General features: G+C 43.0%; 1 protein-coding gene across 6 annotated transcripts in view; it reads left to right on the plus strand.

Moving 5' to 3' along the window:
* The window catches only part of LOC123515600, a 384,796-nt gene that overhangs the window by 328,409 nt on the left and 29,326 nt on the right, over positions 1-27,061 (plus strand). For 2 of the 6 annotated variants that reach the window (XM_045274374.1, XM_045274378.1), the window contains exons 7-10: positions 16,751-17,422; positions 17,670-17,793; positions 21,211-21,301; positions 23,612-23,759. In XM_045274374.1, the coding sequence (XP_045130309.1) occupies positions 16,751-17,422; positions 17,670-17,793; positions 21,211-21,301; positions 23,612-23,759 (1,035 nt within the window). The remainder of the gene's footprint in view (positions 1-16,750; positions 17,423-17,669; positions 17,794-21,210; positions 21,302-23,611; positions 23,760-27,061) is intronic. The other 4 variants (XM_045274381.1, XM_045274376.1, XM_045274375.1 and 1 more) reach the window with 4 other exon arrangements.

The raw sequence follows: 27,061 nt of genomic DNA on the forward strand, positions 1-27,061 counted from the left end.
CACACACACACACACACACACACACACACACACACACACACACACACACACACACATTCTCTCGACTGCCTCACATATCCTCTTTTCCTCCTCCTCCTCCTCCTCCTCCTCCTCCTCCTCCTCCTCCTTCTCCTCCTCCTCATGTGATATTTCCTCCCTCCAAACACGAGACAGGTCCCGTGAATCATAGATGGAGGGACCCAGCCTCGACCCTTCCTTCTTAGATAGGCGAGGCGGGCCCGGCTGCTTCATATGGCAAGTACAGCCGCGTTAGGTTAGGTTAAGGCTTGGGTCAATGGTTCCGGTGTGGGGCTAAGTTAGGTTGGGTTAGGTTAAATTACTTGAGATTGGTTTGGGTTAGGTTAGGTTAGAGAAAAGTTAGTCTATGTTATATTGTATTGTTTTAGGTTAGGTTAGGTTGGATTAGTTGAGATTATGTTAGATTACTTGAGATGAGGTTAAGTTAGTTGAAATTAGGTTAGGGTAGTTGAAAGTTAGGTTAGTTCTGGAGTTTAGACCAGTTTAGTTGAGGTTTTGTTAGGTTAGGTTCATTTTTTTTTTTTTTTTATCCCTTTTTTTTTTTTTTTTCCTTGGCTGGCTCTCTTTCCTACATAGAAAATAGGTTTGTTAGGTTATATGCGGCAAAAAATTAGCTTTGGTTAGATTAAGTTAGGTTGAAGAAGGTTAGATTAGATTAGATCTCATGCTTCATAAACGTTAAGGTAAGGTAAGGTAAGGACAAGGACTGAGAGATCTTTGTTACTTTAGTTTACAAACAATTATCTTATACATTAGGTTAGGTGAAATTAAAATACATTACACCACGGCAAAACAAGCGATTATCTTACACGTACATAAGGTAAGGCGAGATTAGAATACATTAGACCACAGCAAGACCTTACCTTACACGTACATTTAGGTTAAGTTAAATTAAAATACATTAGACCACAGGGAAACAAATGATTATCTTACACGTCCATTAGGTCAGGTTAGATTGAAATACGTTAGATTAAAGCAAGGCAGACTACACTAGGTTAGGTTAGCTTAGGTTGGATTAAGCTTCACTCGTGTTGAATTAGGTAAGGATGTGTCAAGTGGAAGGATGGAAAGAGAGAGCCAACGAACAAAAGATTAAAAAGTATTGTAATGTTTCAGTGTTGTGTTCTTAATGTGAGCGTTGCGTGGTGGTAAGAGGTGTGTGTGTGTGTGTGTGTGTGTGTGTGTGTGTGTGTGTGTGTGTGTGTGTGTAAAGGTCAAGGACTTTAGAAACGAAATAAAATTAAAGAAAATAAAAATGGAATCAAAACGCCGAAAGAATAAAAATGGAAAACAAGACAGAGAACAACAAATAGAAAAAATACAACTGAAATATCATAATGGATTCTTAAAAAAAAAAAGAATCAACGCTCGAAAAAAAAAAATCCCGTACAGAAAGAGAGAGAGAGAGAGAGAGAGTAGCATAAAAGTGAAGAGCAAAGGAAAAAAAAAAATCAACTCAATCTCTAGAATCCATAAGTAAACAGAGAAAGAAGAGGAGCAGGAGGGAGCCACTTTTACAGTACGCCGCCCGGATATTGTTGCACGAGCTTGGCGGGGCGGCAGCAAAATTGTATTCTATCGTATTTTATCGTCGGAGGGGGAAAGAGGAGAAGCAACAGAGGGAGAGGGGAAAAAAGACTAAAAGCGGCAACATTCAGATTTTTATTGACAACTGCACAAAGAAAGGCTGCGGATATATGACTGTCCTTGTGTGTGTGTGTGTGTGTGTGTGTGTGTGTATGAGAGTGAGTGTATAAGAGTGAGTGTGTGATTGCCAGCGGTCTTTCTCTTTTTCTTTCTTTCTTTCTGTCTGTCTGTCTGTCTGTCTGTCTGTGTATCGATCGGTATGTATGCATGTATGTCTGTCTATCTATTTCTCTGTTTGCTTGTTTGTTTATGTCTGCGTGCATGCGTGCGTGCGTGCGTGTTTATCTAGAGTTGAAGATACGCCCACACACCCACCCAGAGAGAGAGAGAGAGAAATGGTCTAGTCTGGTCAACACTTCCAGATTTTGCCCATTTTTCTCCCTGCCCTATTTCTTATCCTTGGCGCGTCTTATCTTGATCGTCCTGGGGTTAGAATAAGGCGGCCGCTATTCAGTGCGAGGCGTTGTCTGTCCTGTGTGGCTGAGTTAAGGGCGAGACGGAGGCGGAGGGAACACAAAAGAACACAAAGGAAGAATAGATAGCGGCGGACTTGTTGAGGCTTACGTAACTGAAAGGAGAGAAGAGAGAGAGAGAGAGAGAGAGAGAGAGAGAGAGAGAGAGAGAGAGAGAGAGAGAGAGAGACGAAAAATAAAACACAGAAGCAAAAGATATGAGAGAAAGACAAAAATAGAGAAAATAACAGTGAGGAAGATAGAGAGAGACGGAGAGGAAATAAGAGGAGAAAGAGGAGGAAGATAAGTGATAAGAAAAAAAAAAAAAATGCGTAGATAAATGGAAATAAAAGATGGAGTATACAGAGAAAGAAGAAAATGAAGATACAAAGAATAAAGGGAGAACCACAGTAAAGAATCACAATAATTAGTAACAGAAGACAGAATATAAAAAGAATAGAAATTAAGGGAAGAAGGAAGGAAATTGAGAGAGAGAGAGAGAGAGAGAGAGAGAGAGAGAGAGAGAGAGAGAGAAGTAAGAAGAATGTTAAATGTAAGATAGAGAGAAGCTGAAGGTAAGGAAAGGAAAGAATGGAATGGAAGAATAAGAGAGAGAGAGAGAAGATGGAGAAGGACGAGGAAGAATTTAAGGAGTAGAATAAAGAAAGGAAATAAAATAGAAACTGACTAATTCCTTCCTTTTCTTACTGTCTTTATTTTCTTTATTTTCTTTCTTTTTATGCTTAGTTTTCTCTTCGCTGCTTTCTTTCATTATAGGATATGAGATTTGAGTGAGTGAGTGAATTCATTAATCTCTCTCTCTCTCTCTCTCTCTCTCTCTCTCTCTCTCTCTCTCTCTCTCTCTCTCTCATATCTGGTACAAAAGATGATACTTAACGAGAAAATATATGAAAATTAATGAAATAGATAGAAATAATGAGAAGTTTCCCCCTCTGCATGATTATTTTCTCCCCCCGCTCTTGCTTCCCTGAACACAACATTCTGGGAAGAGGGGGAAGAGAGCCCACCTCCGCCATTTTTGTTTTGTTTTTGATGTTTCATTTTTTTTTTTTTTTTTTTTTTCGGGAATAATGATACGTTTTATTTATTTATTTTTTTTTTTTCATTGTACTTTTTTTATTGATGAGGTTTGTTTTCTTTTATCTTATTTCATGTAATTATTTTTTTAATTTATATTTATTCGTTTTTATTTGCTGTATGTGTGCATGTGAATAAAGGAGGTGATGATGGTGATGATGATGATGATAACAATAATGATAATAATAATAATAGTAATAATAATAATGTTTTCCGTCATGATCATTAATTAAGTAAGGGTTTCATCACACACACACACACACACACACGTTGTTGTTATTGTTGTTATTGTAGTTGTCGTCATTATTGTTTCTATCTCATTTTATCTTCATTCTTATCATCTGTATGTTCATTCGTCTCTCCTTCCTCTGGTTGTTTGTTTTGATTTTGTCTCTCATCGTCTCTCGGTTTCTCTCTCTCTCTCTCTCTCTCTCTCTCTCTCTCTCTCTCTCTCTCTCTCTCTCTCTCTCTCTCTCTCTCTCTCTCTCTCTCTCTCTCTCTCTCTCTCTCTCTCTCTCTCTCTCTCTCTCTCTCTCTCTCTCTCTCTCTCTCTCTCTCTCTCTCTCTCTCTCTCTCTCTCTCTCTCTTGCTGCATACATACATACATACATACATACATACATACATACACACATTCATCCATGCATACACCCCTGGCAGTGGGACGTGAGGCGAGGTATGCAGCTGACAGTGTGTTGCAGCCACCAGTGTTCCTTGTGGCTGGAGGAGGCGTGTGTTCGTGTGCTCTCTAATGTATGGGAGAGGGAGAGTGCAAGAGCAACAATTTTATTAACTATACCTGAATAGCAACCTAGGATGGAGTCTATTGCTTTAGTTTACCCTGGGAAGTATTCTGAAACGTTTCTGCAGGCTTCTTTAGAACTTGCAAAGGGTCTAGATAAAGTGGCACGGGTTTTTAAGTTTTTTTTTTTTTTTTTTAATGGTGGTAGTGATCGATTAACAAGCTTTCTACATTATAAATCAGACGCTTCTGCACTCTCGAGAACTTTCAAAGGGTCTAGATGAATTGGCACTTGTTTTTAATTTTTTTTTTTTTTTTTTTTTAATGGTTGCAGTGATAGATTGACAAGCTTTCTACATTATAAACCAGACGCTTCTGCACTCTTGAGAACTTTCAAAGGATTTTAGATAAAGTGGCACGTGTTTTTAAGGGTGCTTTTTTAATGCTTGCAGTGACAGATTAACAAGCTTTCTACATTATAAACCAGACGCTTCTGGACTCATGAGAACTTTCAAAGGGTTCTAGATAAAGTGGTACGCGTTTTTAAGGGTATTTTAAATGGTTGCAGGCTTTCTACATTAAAAACACGCTTCTGCACTCATGAGAACTTTCAAAAGGGTCTAAATAAAGTGGCGCGGGTTTTTAAGGGTGGTTTTTTAATGGTTGCAGTGACAAATGAACAAGTTTTCTACATTATAAACGAGAGAAACAGATTTGAAAACCTGGCTAGTCATTCTTGTGGCTTCTGAAAATTGTTGTAGTGAAAGAGCAAAGTGTTTCTGAATACTTTATGGCTCCATGTGTAAATGAAGTGACGCAGGATTTTTAGTGTGCTTTTAATGGTTGCAGTGATAGATTAACAAGTTTTCTTCTTTTTAAATCAGAGAAACACTTGAGAACCTTGCAAGTTATTCTTGTAATCTTTGAAAATAATTGTGATGTGGGCTTTAGGAAGTTTTTAATGTTGTAATGACAGATTTAACAAATTTTCTACACTATAAACCAGAGAAACACTTCAGACCTGGCTAGTCATTTTTGTGCCCTTTGAAAATAGTTCTGTTTCTGAATACTTGGTGGCTCTAGATGAAGTGAAGCGGGTTTTTTTATTTTAAAAGTGTTTTTAATGGCTGGAGTGATAGATGAACAAGCCTTCTACATTATAAACCAGAAAGACACTTCAGAACCTGTTAAGTCATTCTCGTGCTCTGTAAAAATATTTTTGTGTTTCTGAGTACTTTATTGCTCTAGTCAGGGGCTCTCAATCTGGGATTCTTAATCTGGGGGTTCACAAGATTTCCAGGGGTACTTAGATGGTTGATTTAATGTTACATCCTTTGCAGAATACCTTTGTCTATTGAGTTAGTGTCAGTCACTAAATTAACATTCTGTTCGATGTCAAGTTACTGGCGGGGTTCGGGTAGATGGTCCTATAACTCAGAGGGTTCTTAACGAGAAAAAGGTTGAGAACCTCTTATCTATAGTCTAAAGGCATAAACATTTCCTCCTACATTGCCCAGCCTACACCAATGAAAGATCCAAACACCCCAATTGGCAACGTCCTTACACAGAAAATGAAGAACACCTCATTGGAAAATTACTTTTTGAAAAATCTATTATAGAAGAAAATAAAGAAATAATATAATTTTTGAAAAATAAGAGAACATAACATAAAAGGTTAAAATAATAATTAATTACAGCTACAGACCCAGACAAAACCCAAACCAAAACACATCAGGAAGTGCCGATATCCAGGCTATACTTCCGCCTATCAACTGAACTGAACTGAATACCATGTTCAGGCTATGGCAAGACAGAGCTCAGGAACACGGTGATGAAAACACTACAGCACCCTCGGACTATTTCTGTTTCGGCCGCTAATTTTTTTTTTTTTTTTCTCATAAAGAAAACCGAACAAATATTGCTCTACTCATTCCTTGTGAAGAATTAACCTGTGCAGAAACGTGTGTTAAGGTTCCGTGCTGTATTTAAGTCTAAAAAGATCTTGGTACACCAGAAAATTATGATTTGCTCTATATTATGATGTTAGTCGTATAAACTGAAGTAACTTTAAAGAAATACCACGGTAGAATAAGAACAGAAAAATACTGGGATGTGTAAAAGCATGGTAAATCAATAGATACATCGTAATACAGTGTTTAGAGACGACTACTCTGTACCGCGAGACGATGCTGACCCACTCCTGAATTAAACCAATCTGCGAACACTGAAAATGCGACAGTTTGGGTCCTCTCCTATTGACATTTATCAAAGTATTACGATTTATTCACAATATAATATATTACACTCAGACGGAACACGGGCCTGATGTGTTTGAGATGTGGCATTTTGTTATAGTACATTTCGCACTATATAGCGACTGTTTAGGACCGTAAAAACTATAGCTTCAGGTAGATATACAATAATGTTATCTATCGATTTTCAGTCTTAAAGTAGGGAAAATTACAAATATTGATGCATTTCTTTTATAGTCCTTGCTTCTCGAAAAGGTGCACGAACTTAGAAAAGGTCGAAGAACACTAAACTATACCCTGAGAAAAAATACAGTAAAAGAGATAAGATAAAAATGACCAACATCTCTATTATTACGGAGGCTAAGAATAATACCAAGACTAATTAAGTAATTCAGAGATAACGAAACGAACGACGATCACGAGAGCTTCCACGATAACAGTGTGTATGATAAGATGTGATTCCAGATTCCTCAATAGCGCTCCGAGTTTCCAAGATAACAATGCCATTTCAGTTTCCTCGATGGTGATGCGAGTTTCCAAAATATCGATGCCATTCCACGATAAAGATGCTATTCCAGTTTCCACGATAATAATGCGAGTTTCCACGATCAAGATGCAATTCCAGTTTCCACGGTAAGGATGCGGGTTTCCACGATGTCGATGCGGTTCCAGTTCTCACTATGCGATTTCACGACACAATATCGAAGTCTACTTGCCTACACAGGTACTGGGACGAACCCTTTCACCCCGTAAGGGTCCACCCCAGACCCTTGGGTGCGAGTAGAGTGACGCTGCCACCTTCCTGCGCCGCAATTGAAGTTCACTTGCCTACACCGGTAGTGGGATGAACCCTTTCACCCCGTCAGGGTCCACCCACACCCTTAGGTGCGAGGAGAGTGGCGCTGCCACCTCACTGCGACGCAATTGAAGTTCACTTGCCTACACAGGTACTGAGACGAACCCTTTCACCCCGTAAGGGTTCACCCAGACCCTTGAGTGCGAGGAGAGTGACGCTGCCACCTCACTGCGCCTCACACGGGTAGCCATGAGCAATGACCCGCCACACACCACTCCCCAAACACTGTCAGTGAGTCCTTTTCACCCCGTAAAGGACCACTGGTATTGTCAGTGCCTGGTGCATGGCGCACAGCGTGCCCTCGTTCATGGCGAGTTGTTCAGCACGGTGTCATTATAAGCAGAGGTCCCGTACACACCACTCACCACCAGACTCTATGCAAGGAGCCCTTATCACCCCTTAAAGGCCCCTCACGGCATCATCTGGTGGACGGTAGACACGGCAGACTGCTTAAGGCGACCCCTTGCCTAGTGTGAGGCGCTGCAAGTTGACGACAACCAGTGAGCTTGAAGCCGCAAAGGAAAATGAGTCCACGTTAACAATGGGATTCCACGACAGGTTGCGATTCCAGTGTCCACGGTAAAGATGTGTTTGTCGAGGATAACGATCCGTTTATCGAGGCTAACGATGCGGCGATGGCGATGGCGAAACGATTCAAAGTATTATTACCTACACAGGTACTGGGACGAAACTTTTCACCCAGAAAGGGTCAACCCCAGTCCCGTGGTTATGAGAGCAGTGACGATGCAACCTTGCAATGCCTCACACGGGTCGCCATGAGCAATGACCCGCCACACACCACTCCCCAAACACTGTCATGAAGTGAGTCCTTTTACCTAACCTAACCTAACCTAACCTAACGTAAAGGACCACTGGTACTGTCAGTGCCTGGCTCATGGCGCACAGCGTGCCCTCGTTCATGGCGAGTTGTTCAGCCCGGTGTCATTATAAGCAGGGACCCGTACACACCACTCACCATCATATTCTATGCAAGGAGCCCTTATCACCCCTTTAGGGCCCCTCACGGCACCATCCGGTGAGTGGTAGACATTGATCTCTTGCTTATGGCGACCCTTGCCTAGTGTGAGGCGCTGCAAGTGGACGACTAGTAGTGAAGCTTGAGGCCACCAAGGAAAAGAAGGACCTGCAGCCAGTTCCTGCCTTGGGCCCCAGGCCGGACCCAACAGCCACCTCCTTCCCCGTGCGGCGCCCAAGGCCGTCACGGCCCTCAACATCTTTAGGCCGAAAGTTCTCAATCGTCGTTTAAATTTTGATTCGAATATAAAATCGTCGATGGTAAATGAAAAATAGCTTTGGTCTGAAAGTGTGCAAGAGTTAGCTGATTAATGAAACAAGGTGAGGCAGCTTTGCTCCGGAGTATTTAGTGTACTTTGCATGTTGCTGCCGTGAATGTGTACGTATTTGTAGATAACTGGATAGAAACAGTAGACCAATGGTAGTTGTGTAACTATTGGGGAACTTTTGAAAATTAGTTAAGCTTCTGGATAGAGTGGATGAGTGCACACAGGTTTGCTTGTCTTATACATAAACTGCCACCTGTAGACATAATTTTTCTATTTTATGCTCTTAGAAAAAGCAAACTTAGTTTCCTTTATTTCCTGATCACAATGACGTGTAAATATCAATGTTTCAAATATAAGGAAACACTAGAAGAGGACCCAAACTCCCGTTGAAGTTGCCAGATTCAACAGATATCGTAATATTTCACAGAAAAGATGGTCAACTGCATATCGTATATTTTTGGATATTCTTCTGTCACATAAGGAGATATCAAGATAGGTAAAGTATTTTTAAACATGTATCTACGACAAAAACGCTATAATAGTAGAGTTAGGTTATAACTATGCATTGTGTGTTTTTTTTTATATACCATCTAGCTCTATTCCTGGGACAAAAATTACTTTTTCCTCAATTGATAACTCGAAGTTAGTATGATATTTTCTTTCCTTCTAGGTTAGTAAGTAGACTACAAGACACCATGAACATATGAAGCCCCGTAAATGAGTTTATTTTCATAACTTAGAAATCAAAGTCTGATAATGAGATTGTCTATTGCCAACCAAACCGTTCTGCATAGACGTCTTCAGCGTCAGAGACCTAATGATGTTAGCTCATGGACAGTGGCCATCCTGGCAGCGCGAAACCCCGTGGGGGGATCATGAGAAGATTTCCAGGGCTACTTAGATGACCGATCTAATAAAATATTTTGCAATACCATTACACATTGAGTTCCATGTTCCATGTGATAATACTGGGGGTTCGGGTAGATGGTCCTATAACTCAGGGGGGTTCTTAACGATAAAAATGTTGAGAACCCCTGCTCTAGATGAAGTGAAGCGGGTTTTTTATTTTAAGTTTTTAATGGCTGGAGTGACAGATGAACAAGCTTTCTACATTATAAACCAGAGAAACAATTCAGAACCTGTTAAGTTATTCTCGTGCTCTGTGAAAATAGTTGTGTGTTTCTGAGTACTTGATGGCTCTAGATGAAGTGACGTGGGTTTTTAAAGGTGTTTTTAATGGTTGCAGTGACAGATTAACCAACTTTCTATATTATAAACGGGAGAAATACCCTTGAGAACCTGGCTAGTCATCCCTGTGGCCCATAAAAGTTGTCATGGTGAGAGAAAAAAGCGTTTCTGAACTTGATGAATTTGATAGCTCTAGATGAAGGAACAATTTTTTTTAAGGGTGTTGCAGCAAAATATTAACGAGATTTCTAAATTATAAATCGGAGAAAAACCATTGAGAACCTGGCTAGTCATTCTTTTGGTCCTTGGAAATAGCCGTGATGAGAGAGCAAAGCGTTTCTGAATAATTGAAGTTTCTAGATGAAGTGACACGGTTTTTTTTTTTTTTTTTTTAAGGATATTGCAGTGACAGGTTAAGAAGATTTCTACTTTATGAATGGTAAAAACACCCTTGAGTGCCTGGCTGGTCATCGCTGTGGCCGTTGCAAATAGTCTTGGTGAGAGAACAAAGTGTTTCTGAATACATGTGTTATTTTACTTATATTGGGCTTTCACAATAATTGGTTTCAAAGATCGCATTATTCATGTTCTCGTTGGTGTTTTCCCACAGTTCATGCAGTTGTTGTTGTTGTTGTTTTTCTCGAGGATTAAAAAAACATTATTGCAAATGCTAATAAGTTTCTCTGGAGCTTGTTTAACCCCTTCAGTACTAAGACGTATTATTACCTTCATTTTTTTGGGGTAAGATTAAACAATTTGATCTACATTAGGAGGGTCAATGGAGGTCGGAAGGTTAATGGGCAAAGTCTTCCCTATTTTAATCTCCACATAAGTTTCTGAAGCCGTATGAAAATGCCAAATAGTAAGCAGAATTAATATGAAAACACGTCATGGCACTGAAGGGGTTAAGATGCAGATTTCTTATTAAACTATCACTCCAGTCAAAAAGATATCCAAGAAAATATCACAAACTTTCAAGCCTGTGAGAGATGCAGAATAATTGTTAAAACTATCTCTGCCAAACTTAAAACTTCCTTCAAAACCTCAATAACAATGATTAGAAATGGTAAAACTGTGACTACCATTCACGAAAACACCAACACCAATAGCATCCCTTTCTTTTGGCTAACTCTCTTGGACCTGTACGGGGACTGGCAATTAAGTGGACCTTTTCGTTAACTCTTTTGTACTTGGCGAGTTTCCCCTCTTACATAAAAAAAAAAAGAAAAGTAAAATCCGCTACGAACTATTACAGTGATTGCGTAGAACCTTTATTAAGCTATTATCTTGAAAACCACCTTTGAAAACCTTAATTACTTCCTATAAATCATCAAGTCAAAACGGTAAAGAGTACACTCCCCATCTCTGCCTGGCCCTAGATGCTCACTCACCTCCCCACTACTTAACCCATTCAGTACCATGACGTGTTTCCCTATATATTCTGCTTACTATTTGGTGCTTTGTTGCTGCTTCAGAAACTTATGTGAGAGACTGAAATAGTGAAGACTGTGTCCATCAATCTTCTGACCTCCATAGACCCTTCCTAATGTCAATAAGATGTTCTAATCATACACAAATCTCAAGGTAAAAATGAGGGGGTTAAACGTCCCTTCAGGCTGCAAACACTCAATCCTGCCTTAGCTTGAGAATCCATCAACTAACTACATTGTACTGTCCTTCGCCTCCTCGCTTGATGCCGCTGTGAGTCTCAAGATGTGATGGTTAACGCGTGCGCTGGTCTTTGGTGTGCAATTGAGCGAATGAAAAGCGTTGAGGAGTGTTCTGTCCGTTTGGAATTCTTAGTTAGCTTGTGTGATTCAGAAACGCTTTACACACTCACCACGACTGTATTCAAAGGCCACAAAAATTAGCCAGGTTTTTTAATGTTTCTATCCACCTCGACTGTTTTCAAAGGCCACACAGATGACTGACTACCTGGGTTCTCTTGTGTTTCTCCTCACCACGACTATTTTCAAAGCCCACAGAGATCATTGGCTGGGTTCTCAAGAGTGTTTCTCGTCACCACGACTATTTTCAAAGGCTACAGAGATTATGTAGCTGGGTTCTTAAGAGTGTTTCTCCTGTTAACAATGTAGAAAGGTCAATCTGTCACCAGAGTCATAGAAACTCCCTTAAAATTTTGTTACTTCAACTGGAGCCTTTTTAAAGTAGTTGAGGTGAGGCGCAGAATTTTAAGGGTGGTGTGTGTGTGTGTGTGTGTGTGTGTGTGTGTGTGTGTGTGTGTGTGTGTTTGTGTTTGTGTTTGTGTTTGTGTTTTGGGGGGATACCTTGCTATTGTATCTTTTTTTTTTCTCTCCTGGAGATTTTCCCTCTGATCTATCCTCCTCCTCCTCCTCCTCCTCCTCCTCCTCCTCCTCCTCCTCCTCCTCCTCCTCCTCCTCCTCCTCCTCCTCCTCCTCCTTCAAGCTTATTTTTTTCACCTTGACTGTTTTCTTTCGTGTCTCTTAACCATATTTTTCTCCGCCATTTTTCCTCTCTTCTCACCTTCCTTTCCTTTTCCTCAGTCTTCTTCTCTCCTCCCTGTCTTAGTCCATTATTTATTCCCTATTTCCTTCTTTTCCTTCCTCCTTTTTATTCCAGTTTTCTTCTTCATTCCATTCATTCGTTCATTTATTCATTCTATCCCTGCCTTCTTTCTCCATAGTCTTCTTTTTTTCTTCTTTCTTTCCTTCCAAACACCTTATTTTCTTTTTCCTTCATTCTCTCTCTCTCTCTCTCTCTCTCTCTCTCTCTCTCTCTCTCTCTCTCTCTCTCTCTCTCTCTCTCTCTCTCTCTCTCTCTCTCTCTCTCTCTCTCTCTCTCTCTCTCTCTCTCTCTCTCTCCTCTTCTCTCCTTTCCCTTCCCTCCTCCCATCCCTTCACCTGCTCTGTATATCCAGCCTCACTTCTCCCCTCTTCCCTCTTTTACCTTCCCTCTCTACACTACCTCCATACTTCCCTTTCCTTCTCCTCCTTCTCCTTCTCCTTTTCTCCTTCCTCTTCCCCTTTCCCCTCTTCTCTCTCTTCCCTCCTTTTCCACACGCCACCTTTATCCTCTCTGACCCTTACCATGACCTCTTCCTCCTTCTCTTCCTCCCTCCCCCCATTCCTCCCAAGCAGCCTAAAGGGGGAGTAAGAGGAAGGAAGGGGATCACAAGGCTGCAGAAACAGAGCCGTGGCTTCCGGGGGATCAGATCTTGTTGTAAAAAGGATGCAATTCCAATATGTGTGATCCTGGCTTGTCAAGGAGCAGTCACGGAGAGGAGGAGGAGGAGGAGGAGGAGGAGGAGGAATAGAAAGAGAAGTCCAAACAGCAATAGATAATGTCCTTACTTAGTGTTTTGTGTGACTATTCTACGTCGTTAATGGCAGAAATAGGATGGTATAGAGGAGGAGGAGGAGGACGAGGACGAGGACGAGGACGAGGACGAGGACGAGGACGAGGAGGAGTTACAAAGAAAACAGATAAATCATGTATGAAGAAACATAATAGGATGTTTTCCATTTGCTTTTTCTTGTACTTATTCTTCTCTTGTAGATGAGAAGGAGATGGAGAAAGAGGAGGTGCAAGAGAGAGAGAGAGAGAGGGGGGAGAGGATAAGAAGGAAAGGAGCAAGAGAAATACAATAGGATTTATTTTCTATTCGCTTCATCTTACGTTGTTTCTTGTATGAGAAGCGAAGGAAGGAGATAAGAAGGAATGAAGAGAAATGCACTGCCGTGTTTTCTCTTTTCTTTTGCCTTTATTTTTTATTATTTTTGAGATGAAAAGAATGAAGAGAAGAAGAAGAAGAAGAAGAGGAAGAGGAAAGGTTGAGAAAGAGTAACTGGAGGAGGATGAAGGAAGAATGAAGAGTGAAAGAACTAGAAATTTTGTTAGAGAGAGAGAGAGAGAATATCAGTTCATCGTTATTACTGTTATTGTTATCGTTGTTATAGTTATTATCATTATTGCTGTTGTTCTTGTTTTTGTTGATGTTGCCAAGAGATAAAGAAATTATTGTGATGATAGAAAGAACTAATGACAACAACAACAACAACAACAACAATGACAATGACGCAATCTCTACCCACACCTTTCTTTCATTTCCTCTCCTCCCCTCTCCTCCCCTCTCCCTTTCCCCTCTTCTTCCCTCCTCCCCACAACTCTCCCTTCCCTCTCATCCCTCAACACTTCCCCTCAACTAATCTCTCTCCCTCGCTTATCTTTGTTCCATTCTCTTCTTTCCCTTTCTCCTTCCCCTCTTCTTTCCCCAAATCCCCTCCTTTTTACCCGTCTTTCCCCTCTCCCCTCCCCAGTCCTCTAACACCCACGCGCATCCTCCCCTTTCCCCTTCCTTCGTGTTTCCTCTCATTTCAATAATCTTTCTTTTCTCTCCCTTCTCTTCTCTTATTCTTTCTTTTCTTCAGCATTTCTTTTACTTCCTTTGTCTTTTCTCTTCCCTTCCTTTCTCCTCCCTTCTCTTCTATTATTCTCTCTTTTCAGCATTTTCTTTCACTTCCTATGTCTTCTCTTCTCTTCTCTTCTCTTCTCTTCTCTTCTCTTCTCTTCTTATTATGTCCTTTTCCCATCCTTTTCCTTCCCAACTCCTCCTCCTCCTCCTCCTCCTCCTCCTCCTCCTCCTCCTCCTCCTCCTCCTCCCATCCTTAAAAAATAAAGTACATTTTTTATTGAAATTTCACAATCCATCACTTGAAATTTGAGTGAAAATAACTCCATATCATATTTTCACTTTTCTGTCACCCTCTCTTTCTTTTTTCCTCTTTCCCTCTTCCTCCCTTCATCATTCATTTCCTTCCGCTTCTTTATCCTGTCTCTCCTCCCCCTTTCTTTCTTTCTATCTCCTTTCTGCATTCTTTTCCTCTCTCCACCTTCTGTCATGCCTCATCTGCTCTCCCTCCTGTCCAGAGAGAGAGAGAGAGAGAGAGAGAGAGAGAGAGAGAGAGCCTAAGAGAAATATTGTTCGTTTATCGTGTGATTGGGTCTCTCTCTCTCTCTCTCTCTCTCTCTCTCTCTCTCTCTCTCTCTCTCTCTCTCTCTCTCTCTCTCTCTCTCTCTCTCTCTCTCTCTCTCTCTGGTGTTTTTCTTCATATCGGTCTACTTATATGATTATCTATCTATCTATCTATCTATCTATCTATCTATCTATCTATCTATCTATTTATCTATCTATCTATCTGTCTATCTATCTATCTCTATTTCTCCTGTTTGCCTGCAAAAGAATCAAAACAAAGACGTATGCGGCAAATCAGTTTAAACACACACACACACACACACACACACACACACACACACACACACACACACACACACACACACACACACACACACACACACACACGAAGGGCCACTTGTCACAACAAGGATAGAAGGACAGGTGTTGCTGTGGTGTTGTGAGCTCTCCTTGGTTCCCACATCACGCCTCATTACCATTCTCTCCGTCACCACCACCACCACCACCACCACCACCACCACCACCACCACCACCACCACCACCACCACCACCACCACCACCACCACCACCACCACCACTACTACTACTACTACTACTACTACTACTACTACTACTACTACATACTACTACTACTACTACCAACAGCACTTGCGCTTAATCCCTTCAGTACTGAAATGTATTTTTACCCTAATTTTTGTGTACTATTAGACCATTTTATTGACATTAGCAAGGGTCTATGGAGGTCAGAAGATTAATGGCCACAATCTTCACTGCATGGGTTTCTGAAGCTGTATAAGATCACCAAACAGTAAGCAGAATGAACATGGAAACGCATAATGGTACTGAAGGGGTTAAATACTTCGCTGTCTCACCAGAACTGTTTCCAAAGACCACAAAAATTATTAGTCGTGTTCGTATTAGTGTTTATTTTTCCTCCTTGTTGATGTGGTATGTTAATTAGTCTATCACTGCATGAACATAAAAAAAAAAAAAACAGCTCATTTAATACGCTTTTACTGCTATTTCACTCACCTTTCTTTAGTCACCAGCAGCTGTGAGACATTTCTTCCTGGTCTACACTGGCCACAAATTGCAAAAACCTGTCCTCGTAATCCTTTGCTTTCTTGTAGACGCTTATAAAAACTTCGCAGAGAATCGTTGCATACCGCAGGGAGAGGATTGATTTAACATAACTTAACGTGTGCAACCATCTTTGAAAATATCAATAGCGTACACTCATAGCCGATTGTTTCTCTCTCTCTCTCTCTCTCTCTCTCTCTCTCTCTCATGAAAATGAAGGTGTTTTAAGTGTTTTTATGATTCTGAGATAGCTTTACAATGATCACGTACTACTAAGAGAGAATAAAGAACAAAAACATCCATGAGAAGCTAACTGCTCATCTGCGTGACCCTTGACAGCAATCCCAGCAAATGAATAATGCATGGAAGAATACAGATCTTAGTGTTTTCCGTCAGCCTTGCGTTATCTGATCAGCTGACGCTCCTCATCCGTCAGCTGTGCGATGACTGGAAGATTTGTCTGTCAGGAGGGACATGCAACGCTCCCCCAATTTCTTTGTGTCTTATTTGTTAAGGGATACTATTAAATTTACTTCTTTTCACCTATTTTATTTTACTAAGTACCATTTTACCTTGAGATGCTATACACTTTCTCTCAGCATCGCACCATGTTCTTGAGCCTTGAGTGCTGGTGATGGGGCGTCTGTTATTCTGAGTAACTCTTCATGGCCTTACTGAACACAAGGGGAACCTGTGCGAGACATCATTCACCCCGTGCAGGGAAGAGCAGAATGGAGCTGCCTTTAATCAGGAAGGAAAGGAAGAGTGAAGGAAAAGGAATTGGGAGAGAAGATGGCTTTGTGGGAGGGGGGGCGGGGAATGAACGATCGGGAACGTGTGGAGGCGGTGGTGGTAGTAGTGGTGGCGGGGTGTGGGAGGCAGAGAGGGGGCGGTGAAATATTGATCGCTGAGTGTCATGGCTTTGATGTCCCACGAGACATGTCTCAACATGTTTACTGGCGCCGCCGACATGTCCACGGCGGGGAGAGGCAGGACTGGTGTGCAGCGGCGTGATGATGGTCGATGTAAGGGAGGGGAGGTGTGGTGGAGGAGTCGTGGGATGAAGGTGTGTTGCGTTGTGGATGACGCGGCCACGTGTTGCTCAGCTCACCTTGCCTGTGTCTGTCTGTTTCCCCAGAGGTCTGCCGTGGTGACGCGCCTGGTGTACGACAGCGTCAGTCTGCTGTCCCACCTGCTGCGGGCCAACGTGGGCGCCGTGCATCTGCGCAGGCAGCCTGCTGGCGCCACCAATCTCACCGGGGAAGAGCTGCGGCCCAGGGATGGCGCCAAGGCTCTGCGGCGGCGGCGTGCGGGTGGCGACGGCAAGATGCCACGCCCGCGCCATCCTGGAAGCCAGCGTGAACGGGGCTTCTTCCAGGGCTTTCCGCGGCTTGGAACAAAGTCCAGGAGGAGCCGCAGCCCGCGTGGGAGAGGAGCGAGAGCGGGCGGGGAGCCGCGTGAGGAGGAGGAGGAACGCGAGCGGGAGAGGCTGTACTTCGAGATGAAGACCCTGGACAAGGCGCGGGAGGACGAGGAGTTCGAGCGGCGGCTGGAGAGCATCATTGGGTCACGGCGCATCTCCTCCCCGGTGGGCGACGCATCCTGGGTCCGCGAGGGCTCACGCAACAGATCCCGCGCTGTGGAGATGCGCATCAAGCAGCCTACATCCTTCCCGGGGATGCAGGGGCGCGGCGCCGTGGCCCCCAGCGGGGAAAGGAGCTTCGACTTCTTGCTTCTAGACTGGCTGCCTTCTTCCGGTCAGCTCTCCGTGGTGCTGGCGCTGCAGGCCGCGCCCCCGGGCGTCGCAAAGGTGGGTTAACTACAGTGCTGAGCCACCAGCTCTCCTTCGGGCCTTAGGGCGCAGGTCCAACTCCCACAGGGTGCCGGCAGAGGCCCTTCCTGACGCACGGCCTGAGCCCCAGGCAAGGCGATGGCCGGGCCATTATTCCTCACCCCACACACACACACACACACACACACACACACACACACACACACACACACACACACACACACACACACACACACACACACACCTCACTCTCGCCCTCTCCCAGCAGGCAGGGGTGGACGAGGACGTGTTTGAAGTGGTGACAGAATCTGAGATCGACTGGGCCTACGACACTCTCGTGCCTCGAGACCAAGACTGCGGCGGCGGGGCCATCTGCGGCTACATGGCGGGTGAGTGGCGGGGCGCGGCGCGGTGTTAATGAGACTCTCCATTGTGGCAGCGAGGAGCGAGATAATAGTGGAAGGAAAGTGGTCCAGAGATGGAGCTAATTAGACACACACATGAAGGTGGCAAGGAGAGAGAGAGAGAGAGAGAGAGAGGATTTAAGGAAGGAAAGATCTTAAACGACACATCTTGGAGAGAGAGAGAGAGAGAGAGAGAGAGAGAGAGAGAGAGAGAGAGAGAGAGAGAGAGAGAGAGAGAGAGAGAGAGAGAGACAGTAGGGGAGCATTCATTTTACCAAACGGTTCATAATTTCACTGTGCGGTGCAGAATTCTGTGTGGTGCCTCGGGGCTTCCTGAGACCAGATGTAATGATGGAAACTATAACGAAGGAGTACAAAACATGGTTAGCAAGCACACACACACACACACACACACACACACACAGAGAGAGAGAGAGAGAGAGAGAGAGAGAATAATACCCTTTAGTAACCTGAGATCTTATAAGCTAGGAAGGGGAAACACCCACCTACACACACACACACACACACACACACACACACACACACACACACACACACACACACACACACACACACACACACACACACACACACACACACACACACACACACACACACACACACACACACACACACACACACACACACACACACACACACACACACACACACTGGAATACAAATCTGCGTGTTTATTTTCTTGTGGATCCGAGGAAGCGAAGAAGGAGGAGGAGGAGGAGGAGCAACAAGGGTGAATAAAGATGGGAAAGAAATAAGACAGAGAGAAACAGGAGAAGGAGAAAGAAAAGAGGGAATGATTCAGGAAGATAAGGAGAAGAGATGAATGAAGATGGGAAGCAACAAGGAAAGACGGAAGAAAAGAGTGAATGAATAAGAAGAAGGAGGGATAAAGAAAGGAAGAAGCAAGACAGGGAGATAGAAGAAGGAATAATCAAAGGAGGGTTGAATAAAGAAGACAAGAAACAAGGCAAAGAAATAACGGTGAAGGAGGAGGACAAGAGAGGAGGAGGAGGAGGAGGAAGAAGACAAAAGAGGAGTAAATAAAGAAGACAAGAAAAAGGAAAGAGAAATATAAATGAAGTAAGACAAGAGAGAAGGGAGGAAGAGGAAGACAAAGGATGAAATAAAGAAGACAAAGAAAAAAATAGAAAAGAAGTAAAACAAGAGAGAAGAGAGGAGGAGGAGGAGGAGGAGGAGGAAGAGGAAGATGAATAAGACGAAGGGAAAGGAATAAAGATGAGAAGAAGCAAGGTAAAGGAAAACAGAGATGAAGGAAGAAGACAAGAGAGAAGGAAGAGGAAGAGGAGGAGGAGAAAGAAGACGAAGAAGAAGGAATAAAGATAAGAACCAAGACAAAGAGAAACACAGATGAAGGAGATAAAAAGGAAAATGGAAAAGGAGAGAGGAAGGAAAAGAGGAAAATAGGAAAACAGAGGAGTGTTATTATCAAGGTTCATGCGCCGCCATTTGTATTTCCGGAACGAGAGAGAGAGAGAGAGAGAGAGAGAGGTAGCAGAAACCAAAATATTAGCACTACAAGCATATACAACAACAACAACAACAATAGCAATGATACATGATCCTAGTAAGAAATTTTGGTAATGAAATGATTGTGAAATGAAAAGTAGAATACATTAATGGTGGTGGTGGTGGTGGTGAAAGAGGAAGAGGAGGAAGGAAGCATATGAAGGAAAGATAAGAGAGAGGAAGTAGATGAGTACCATAAGGGAGAGAAAGAGGAAGAAGGAACTCAATGAAGAGAGGATAGAGGTTGAGAGTGAGAAGATGAAGAGAAAGAGGAAAGGAAGAGCGGGAGGAAGGAAGGAGATAAAAGAGAAACAAGAGGAAGGGAGGAGATGAATAGAAGGAGGAAGTGAAAGCAGTATTTTGATTAGGGGAGAGAGAGAGAGAGAGAGAGAGAGAGAGAGAGAGAGAGAGAGAGAGAGAGATGAAAGCGAAAGGAAAACAGACAATGGGAGATAATGTTGCGTCATCAGAAATACAAATAACATGAGAATAACAAGAGAAGAGAAAATATGATAGATATAAAAAGAAATGCAGTACTAGAATATACAGAAGGTACCGTGTGTGTGTGTGTGTGTGTGTGCTCGTGTTTGTATGTGTGAGTGATTCAGAAGAGGAATGTCGCAATATACTCCAGTGTGTGTGTGTGTGTGTGTGTGTGTGTGTGTGTGTGTGTAGAGAGGGAGAGGAGAGGAGGGAGAGATTTAGGGAAAGAATGCGCTGGAAATCCGGAAAGGAGGAGTGATGAGCAGTAGGAATCTGGAAATGAAGCGGAGGAGGAGGAGGAGGAGGAGGAGGAGGAGGAGGAGGAGGAGGAGGAGGAGGAGGAGGAGGAGGAGGAGGAGGAGGAGGAGGGAAGGTAAAGACAGTAGTGTTAATAAAGCAGACCAAACAAACACTTTTTTTTTTTTCTTATCACTGCAGGAAAGAAGGAAATGTTCAAAATAGGTGACTTAATACGAGTACTGTAATAACATTCACTATAAAGTTAAAAAAAAAATGTACTGCAGTGTTAATCAAATCATTCAAATCTGTTTCAAATTACATCATAGTTACTTGCTGTTAATTCATAGAGGTTTGTACAGCAGTGTTAAGTCATTTAGTGTTTCAAAATATACTAGTTACTATTAATTCATTCTTAAAAGTTTATACTGCAGTGTTAATTCAGTCATTCAAAGGTGTTTCAGAATACAGTATAGTTAGTTAACCCCTTCAGTGCTGGGATGAATTTCTTCACGAGTTTTTGGTGTAATTACTGATTAGACGATTCCATTGACATTAGGAAAGGATTATAGAGGTCAGAAGATTAATGGCCAAAGTCTTCACTATTTTAATCTCCCACATAAATTTGTAAAGTATAAAATCACCAAATCATAATCAGAATGATTAGGAAAACGCGTCACGGTACTGAAAGGGTTAACATTAATTCATAGAGGTTTGCGAATTAAAACTTAATTAAACCATTCAAAGCTGTTTCAGAATACACTCTGTTTACCATTAGTTCATAGAGGTTTAAGAATTATAACTTCAGAAGATACCATTAACCCCTTGAGCAGCATGATGCGTTTCCATATTCATTCTGCTAACTATTTGCTGATTTGATACAGCTTCAGAAACTTATGTGGGTGATTAAAATAGTGAAGACTGTGGCCATTAACCTTCTGACCTCCATTGACCCTTGCTAATATTAATAGAATGGTCTAATTGTATACAAATCTCAAGTTAAAAGTGGTTCTCAGTATTCAAGGGGTTATATTCATAGAGACTTCACAATTCAGGTACCACTACAAATCACCACTTCTACCAATAATAAAGGAAGTTTCTAAATCCATCTATTCTTGCCGTGTCTCCCCGCAGCAGCCCCCCTAGCGCCGGGATACGTGGTAATGATAGTTCTCTGCCTGCTGTTCCTCATGGCCGCCTGCTGTGGCTGTGCGGCCGTCATCAGGTAAGACACCCCTCCCACTCCTCCCTCCCCTCAGGTGCGCACCCTCCCCCTCCCTCCTCCTCCCTTCAGAAAGGTGAGTGCTTCCCCCATAAACTAATACCCGCTACAAATATTTTTTCATTTTTTTTTTTGGTTTATTTATTTATTTATTTATTATTTTTTTGATTAGCACTTCGTCTTTTTTTTCTTGTTTTCTATTTTGTTTTCTATTTTTTTTTCTTCTGTTTGTATTTCTATTTTTTTTTTCTTTATTTGCTATTCTTCGTTTTCTTTGTAATGTATTTCTATTTTCCCTCCTCTTTTTCACAGGTATTCATTAAGCTTAATATTCTCTCTCTCTCTCTCTCTCTCTCTCTCTCTCTCTCTCTCTCTCTCTCTCTCTCTCTCTCTCTCTCTCTCTCTCTCTCTCTCTCTCTCTCTCTCTCTCTCTCTCTCTCTCTCTCTCTCTCTCTCTCTCTCTCTTATCTTCAAATGATAATTCTCCTTTCCCTCATGAGATCTTTCCCTGTAATTTCTCTCTCTCTCTCTCTCTCTCTCTCTCTCTCTCTCTCTCTCTCTCTCTCTCTCTCTCTCTCTCTCTCTCTCTCTCTCTCTCTCTCTCTCTCTCTCTCTCTCTCTCTCTCTCTCTCTCTCTCTCTCTCCCTCCCTCCCTCCCTCCCTCCTCCCTCCCTCCTTCCTTCCTTCCTTCCTTCCTTCCTTCCTTCCTTCCTTCCTTCCTTCCTTCCTTCCTTCCTTCCTTCCTTCTTCTTTCTTTCTTTTCTCTCTCTCTCTCTCTCTCTCTCTCTCTCTCTCTCTCTCTCTCTCTCTCTCTCTCTCTCTCTCTCTCTCTCTCTCTCTCTCTCTCTTCCTTTATTTCTCCCTTTTTTCAATTAAGAGTGTCCGGACTATTCTCTTCCTCCTTTCCTTTGTACTCCCAAACTATTACTCCGATGGGCGAGGGGAAAAATCATTAATTTCCCCTCGCCTTCCTTAATTCCCTTCGCCATAACTTCGTCCCTCTTAGTTAGTTACCTGTCTACGTTCCTTCTATCTCTTTTCTCTGTCTCCCCTTCTTTATTCTCATCGTCACACCTGCCGTCCATGCGCTTAGTTGCCTCTCCTTTCTTCCTACTCTGTTTTTGTCCCTCTTCGTCCCCCGAGCGCCGCGCCTGATTTGAATTAATTAACCTGTGTGTTACCGCTAATTAATGTATACAGGTAAAGGTGGGAAGAAGCGAAGTGTAATGAGGGAGAGATGCGGATTGAGTGTTGTTTGCTTTGTGTTTGGTGGTGGTGGTGGTGGTGGTGGTGTTGTTGTTGTTCTTGCTGCTGCTGCCACCACTAATGTGTTTGGATTAAATAAAGAATGTGTTTTTGATTAAATATTTCAGAGTTGATGCTTATTTCATTTTTTTTTCTGGTTTATGTTTTATACTCTCTCTCTCTCTCTCTCTCTCTCTCTCTCTCTCTCTCTCTCTCTCTCTCTCTCTCTCTCTCTCTCTCTCTCTCTCTCTCTCTCTCTCTCTCTCTCTCTCTCTCTCTCTCTCTCTCTCTCTGTTCCCCTTCTCATTTATCGTTGTCTTGTTTATTTCCCTTCTCTTCTCTTTGCCTCTCTTTTATCCTTTCCTAATGACTATTGCAGTTCTCTTATTCCTCTTTCTCTTTCTCTTCTCAGTATTCTTCCATTATATCCTCCTCCTCCTCCTCCTCCTCCTCTTCCTCTTCCTCTTCCTCTCCTCCTCCTCCTCCTCCTCCTCCTCCTCCTCCTCCTCCTCCTCCTCCTTCTTTTTTGTCTTCTTTCTCACTTTAAGTCTTTATGGTTCTTCACCTTCTCTCCATTTCCATCCTTTATTTTTTATTTGTCTCCCTTTTATTGTTCTTTTTTTTTATCTTCCCCAGCCACTGATTTATTTCCAAGTCTATTCCTCCTCCTCCTCCTCCTCCTCCTCCTCCTCCTCCTCCTCCTCCTCCTCCTCCTCCTCCTCCTCCTCCTCCTCTTTTTTTTTTATTTATGTATTTTTTTGTTATTTTGCGATGTGATTCTTTTTTTTTCTCTTCCTTTTTGGATATGACCACTCCTCCTCCTCCTCCTCCTCCTCCTCCTCCTCCTCCTCCTCCTCCTCCTCCTCCTCCTCCTCCTCCTTTTCCACCACCTCTACCCTCTCGTTCAATTCCTCCACTCTTTTTCTTTAATTCTTTTTATATAGAACCACACCTCCACCATCTCCACCTCCTCGTCCTCCCTTACCACCTCCACCTCCACCTCCACCTCCACCTCCACCTCCACCTCCACCTCCACCTCCGCACTACTCCCCATTTGCTGTCCCTCAGGAAACGCATCCGACAAAAGGAGATGAGTCGGGGTCCATACAAGATTCTGTTGACCTCCTCTGATCTGACGCTGTCCTCCCGCCCCGACAGCGCGCACAGGAAGGTGGGGGATTATGTCTGCATAGCGGGCTGTGTGCTGTCAGTGTTGGTATGTGTAGCCCTTTATACGTATCACCTACTACTACTACTACTACTACTACTACTACCTTGTTATGTCGATGTAGTGGTAGTGTGTGTGTGTGTGTGTGTGTGTGTGTGTGTTTCTGTTGTTTTTTTTTTATTTATTTCTCATATTTCGTTTTTTTTTTTATGGTTTGGCATTTTCTTTCTTTTTTTTCATTATCTCAGCGCCTATTTCCTTTTTTCTTTTTCTTTTTCGGTTTGTTTCTTCTTTTTTTTTCTTTCTTTTTAGTCTTTTCTTTACTTTCTTTCTTTGTGTGTGTGTGTGTGTGTGTGTGTGTGTGTGTGTGTGTGTGTGTGTGTGTGTGTGTGTGTGTGTGTGTGTGTGTGTGTGTGTGTTGTTTGAGTGTGATTATTCTCTTCTTTATTTTATGTCTACCTGATTCTCTCTCTCTCTCTCTCTCTCTCTCTCTCTCTCTCTCTCTCTCTCTCTCTCTCTCTCTCTCTCTCTCTCTCTCTCTCTCTCTCTCTCTCTCTACCTTCAAAGCAAATCAGCAATTATTGATTATTTTTGCTTAGAAAGGTTTTGCCACAGCTGTGTTACGGCGCTCTCTCTCTCTCTCTCTCTCTCTCTCTCTCTCTCTCTCTCTCTCTCTCTCTCTCTCTCTCTCTCTCTCTCTCTCTCTCTCTCTCTCTCTCTCTCTCTCTCTCTCATATTTGTCGGTCATCATTTCCCTTACTCCTCCTCCTCCTCCTCCTCAACCGTACCCAAACAACAAATCCCTCCCTCCCTGCCTTCACCCCTCCCTTCTCTCCTCTCCTCTCCTCTCCTCCCCTCCCTCCCTCCCCTCCCTCCCTCCTCTCCCTCTCCTCTCCTCTCCTCTCCTCTCCTCTCGTCCCCTCCCCTGCTTCTCCCTCTCATCACCCCCATGAGCTTCTAGTGAGACTGCAATCCTCACCGCTTTAGGCTTTCCTCCAACAGCCCCATCACTGCTTTCTCCCTATCTTCCCCTTCCCCTTCCCTTCCCCGTCCCATCCTCAGTGCTGAACGTTAACCGGGAACAGCCAGTCTTATTTTTTTTATTTGCTCTTTTTTTCTCTTTTCCTTTCTTTTAACACGTAGTTGAAAAGCGAACACGTGATTGAGAAAAGGTGTTGGTTCTGTAGTGTTTTCCCTTTCATCTAAGTCATTCTCATTCCTTTCCTTCTGATTATCTTCCTCTCATCATCATATTTTCCTTCCATCCTCCGCCGTGGCCCTCGCATCACCACGCACTACTGCTCCTGCCGCGACTGTTACTGCTCTCCTGCTCCCCTTTCTCTTTCCATCACCTCCCCAGGACAGGACCCCCACCAGACCATTTCACCCTTACCCCGCCATCAGTAACCTTCAACTTGGTGTCACGTATGTTCGTTTGTTCCTCTCAGTCCTGTGTGTCACTGCTTGTCGACTTCTGTGTTATGATTGGACAGACGGAGATATAACAACAGGTATTGCCGTCACGTACAGAGAACGCTGCCGTGTTAGTGACAGTTTGGGAAAGACTGGCAGGTGAAATATTGTTGAAGAAGGATTTGAAAGCATCACTGGCTGCAGCGAAAAGTATTCATGGAACACCTTAAAAGCTGCCGAGAATTTCGTTTATAGACGTAACTCATCTCACCAAGATGGTAGATAATCATTTTGTATTACTCGGTGGTAACATGATAATTCTAGTGTATTGAAAAGCGATAACATAACTTGTATTAAAAGGTGGTAACACGATAACTCTCGCTGGAAACAGTCAACCAATGCGAGGTGTTAAAGTAAGATCAGCGAGGCATTCATGTATATTCATATAAGTGGTTCAGCCCAAGGTTATATCGAACTTGACTTCGAACAGTTATCAGAATTTGGAAAACACGCAATACACTCATGCACACGCATGCCTTTCATCTTCAGCGAGACGAGAGTTTGGTTCAGTCTGAAAGGAATCACATTCCTGTAAAGATCATTAATATTTGCCTGGCACACGTGTCTGTGCCTTGCCGATTCTATGACTGCAAGCTGTGTACTGACTTCCAATATCCAAAGCCTTAACTCGCCTCAGTTGGAACGTCAAAAGCCAAAGTGTGAGGTAACACGACGCCACAACTCTTTTCTTGTCTTTTCTTTTTTTTTTCTATGGTCTCTATTCAGGTATTTGCAGTATCCCACCGCTGCCACCAGTGCACAAGTATACCCACACTGAGGCTTACACTCCCGTTACTAGTGATGGTCCAGAGGTCAGTAGTTTCCTGCTCCTACCAGCAGCTAAAACACATGACCTGTGTGTTAGCCAGCTTATTGTTCTATTGCTGCTCCTAAATTAAATTTTGATCTGTTAAACTCTATTTGATGCTAGTTTCATTCGTGTGATCTGTAATGCTGTCCGACATTGTTAAGTTGAATACATTTGTTATTGACAGCAGAATTCAAGATATCACGGCCATCACATTGCAACCTCTCCACGAACATTTTCTCAGGTCTTGAAATACTGAGAGTGCAATCATTTTCCCTCAGTAAGTTTTCCTGTAGGTTTCCATGGACGTCAATGTAATTTTTCAAGCTCCTTATTGTACGACGTCGCCACCAGACGGTGTTACTGAACTTTGAACTTTAAGAGCGATGGCCAAGTGAAGCTCCAAAGATTAAGTTGTTGACGAAGTTACCCTGTTGTTATATTTTGCCAATCTTAATAATTTCATGGTGAACTTTTGTTACGAATCGTCACTGTGTGTGTGTGTGTGTGTGTGTGTGTGTGTGTGTGTGTGTGTGTGTGTGTGTGTGTGTGTGTGTTGAGAGGAAGGGGATCTGCTTGTACCTTCAAGGTCAGTCAAACAATCCTTGTTTTGTTCTACCATTGTGGTTATCGTTGTCTTTGTCCTTTCTTTGTGGTCGTCGTCGTTTTCATTGGTGTCCTTGTCGTCATCGTTAACACATTGTCGTCTTGTTCTTGTGATGGTCATGTTGTATCGTCCAGTCCACGCCCAGTGCCACACGGAACACCGCTGTGACGCGGACAACACAAGTCCTCGAGACGCTGCGTGACTACGATTCCTCGCTGGCAACACTGACTGAGCCACGTGTGGGCGTCAGCAACACTGTTCTGGTGGCTGGGCTGTGCTGTGCTGTCTGTGTTGCACGGGTGTCGGTGTATTCCTCCGCATCGCGCCACAGACAGAGGCGGTGTTGCACGAATGTTGCAGGTGTATGTTGCACGTGTTGGTGTATGAGTGTTGCCCCAACGAGACTGTGGCGAGTGTTGCATTCCTTGCACGGGTGTGTGTCTGGGGTGAGTGTTGCAGTGT

This window comes from Portunus trituberculatus, chromosome 39 (assembly GCF_017591435.1).
Source record: "Portunus trituberculatus isolate SZX2019 chromosome 39, ASM1759143v1, whole genome shotgun sequence".
In the NCBI taxonomy this organism is placed as follows: Eukaryota; Metazoa; Arthropoda; class Malacostraca; order Decapoda; family Portunidae; genus Portunus; species Portunus trituberculatus.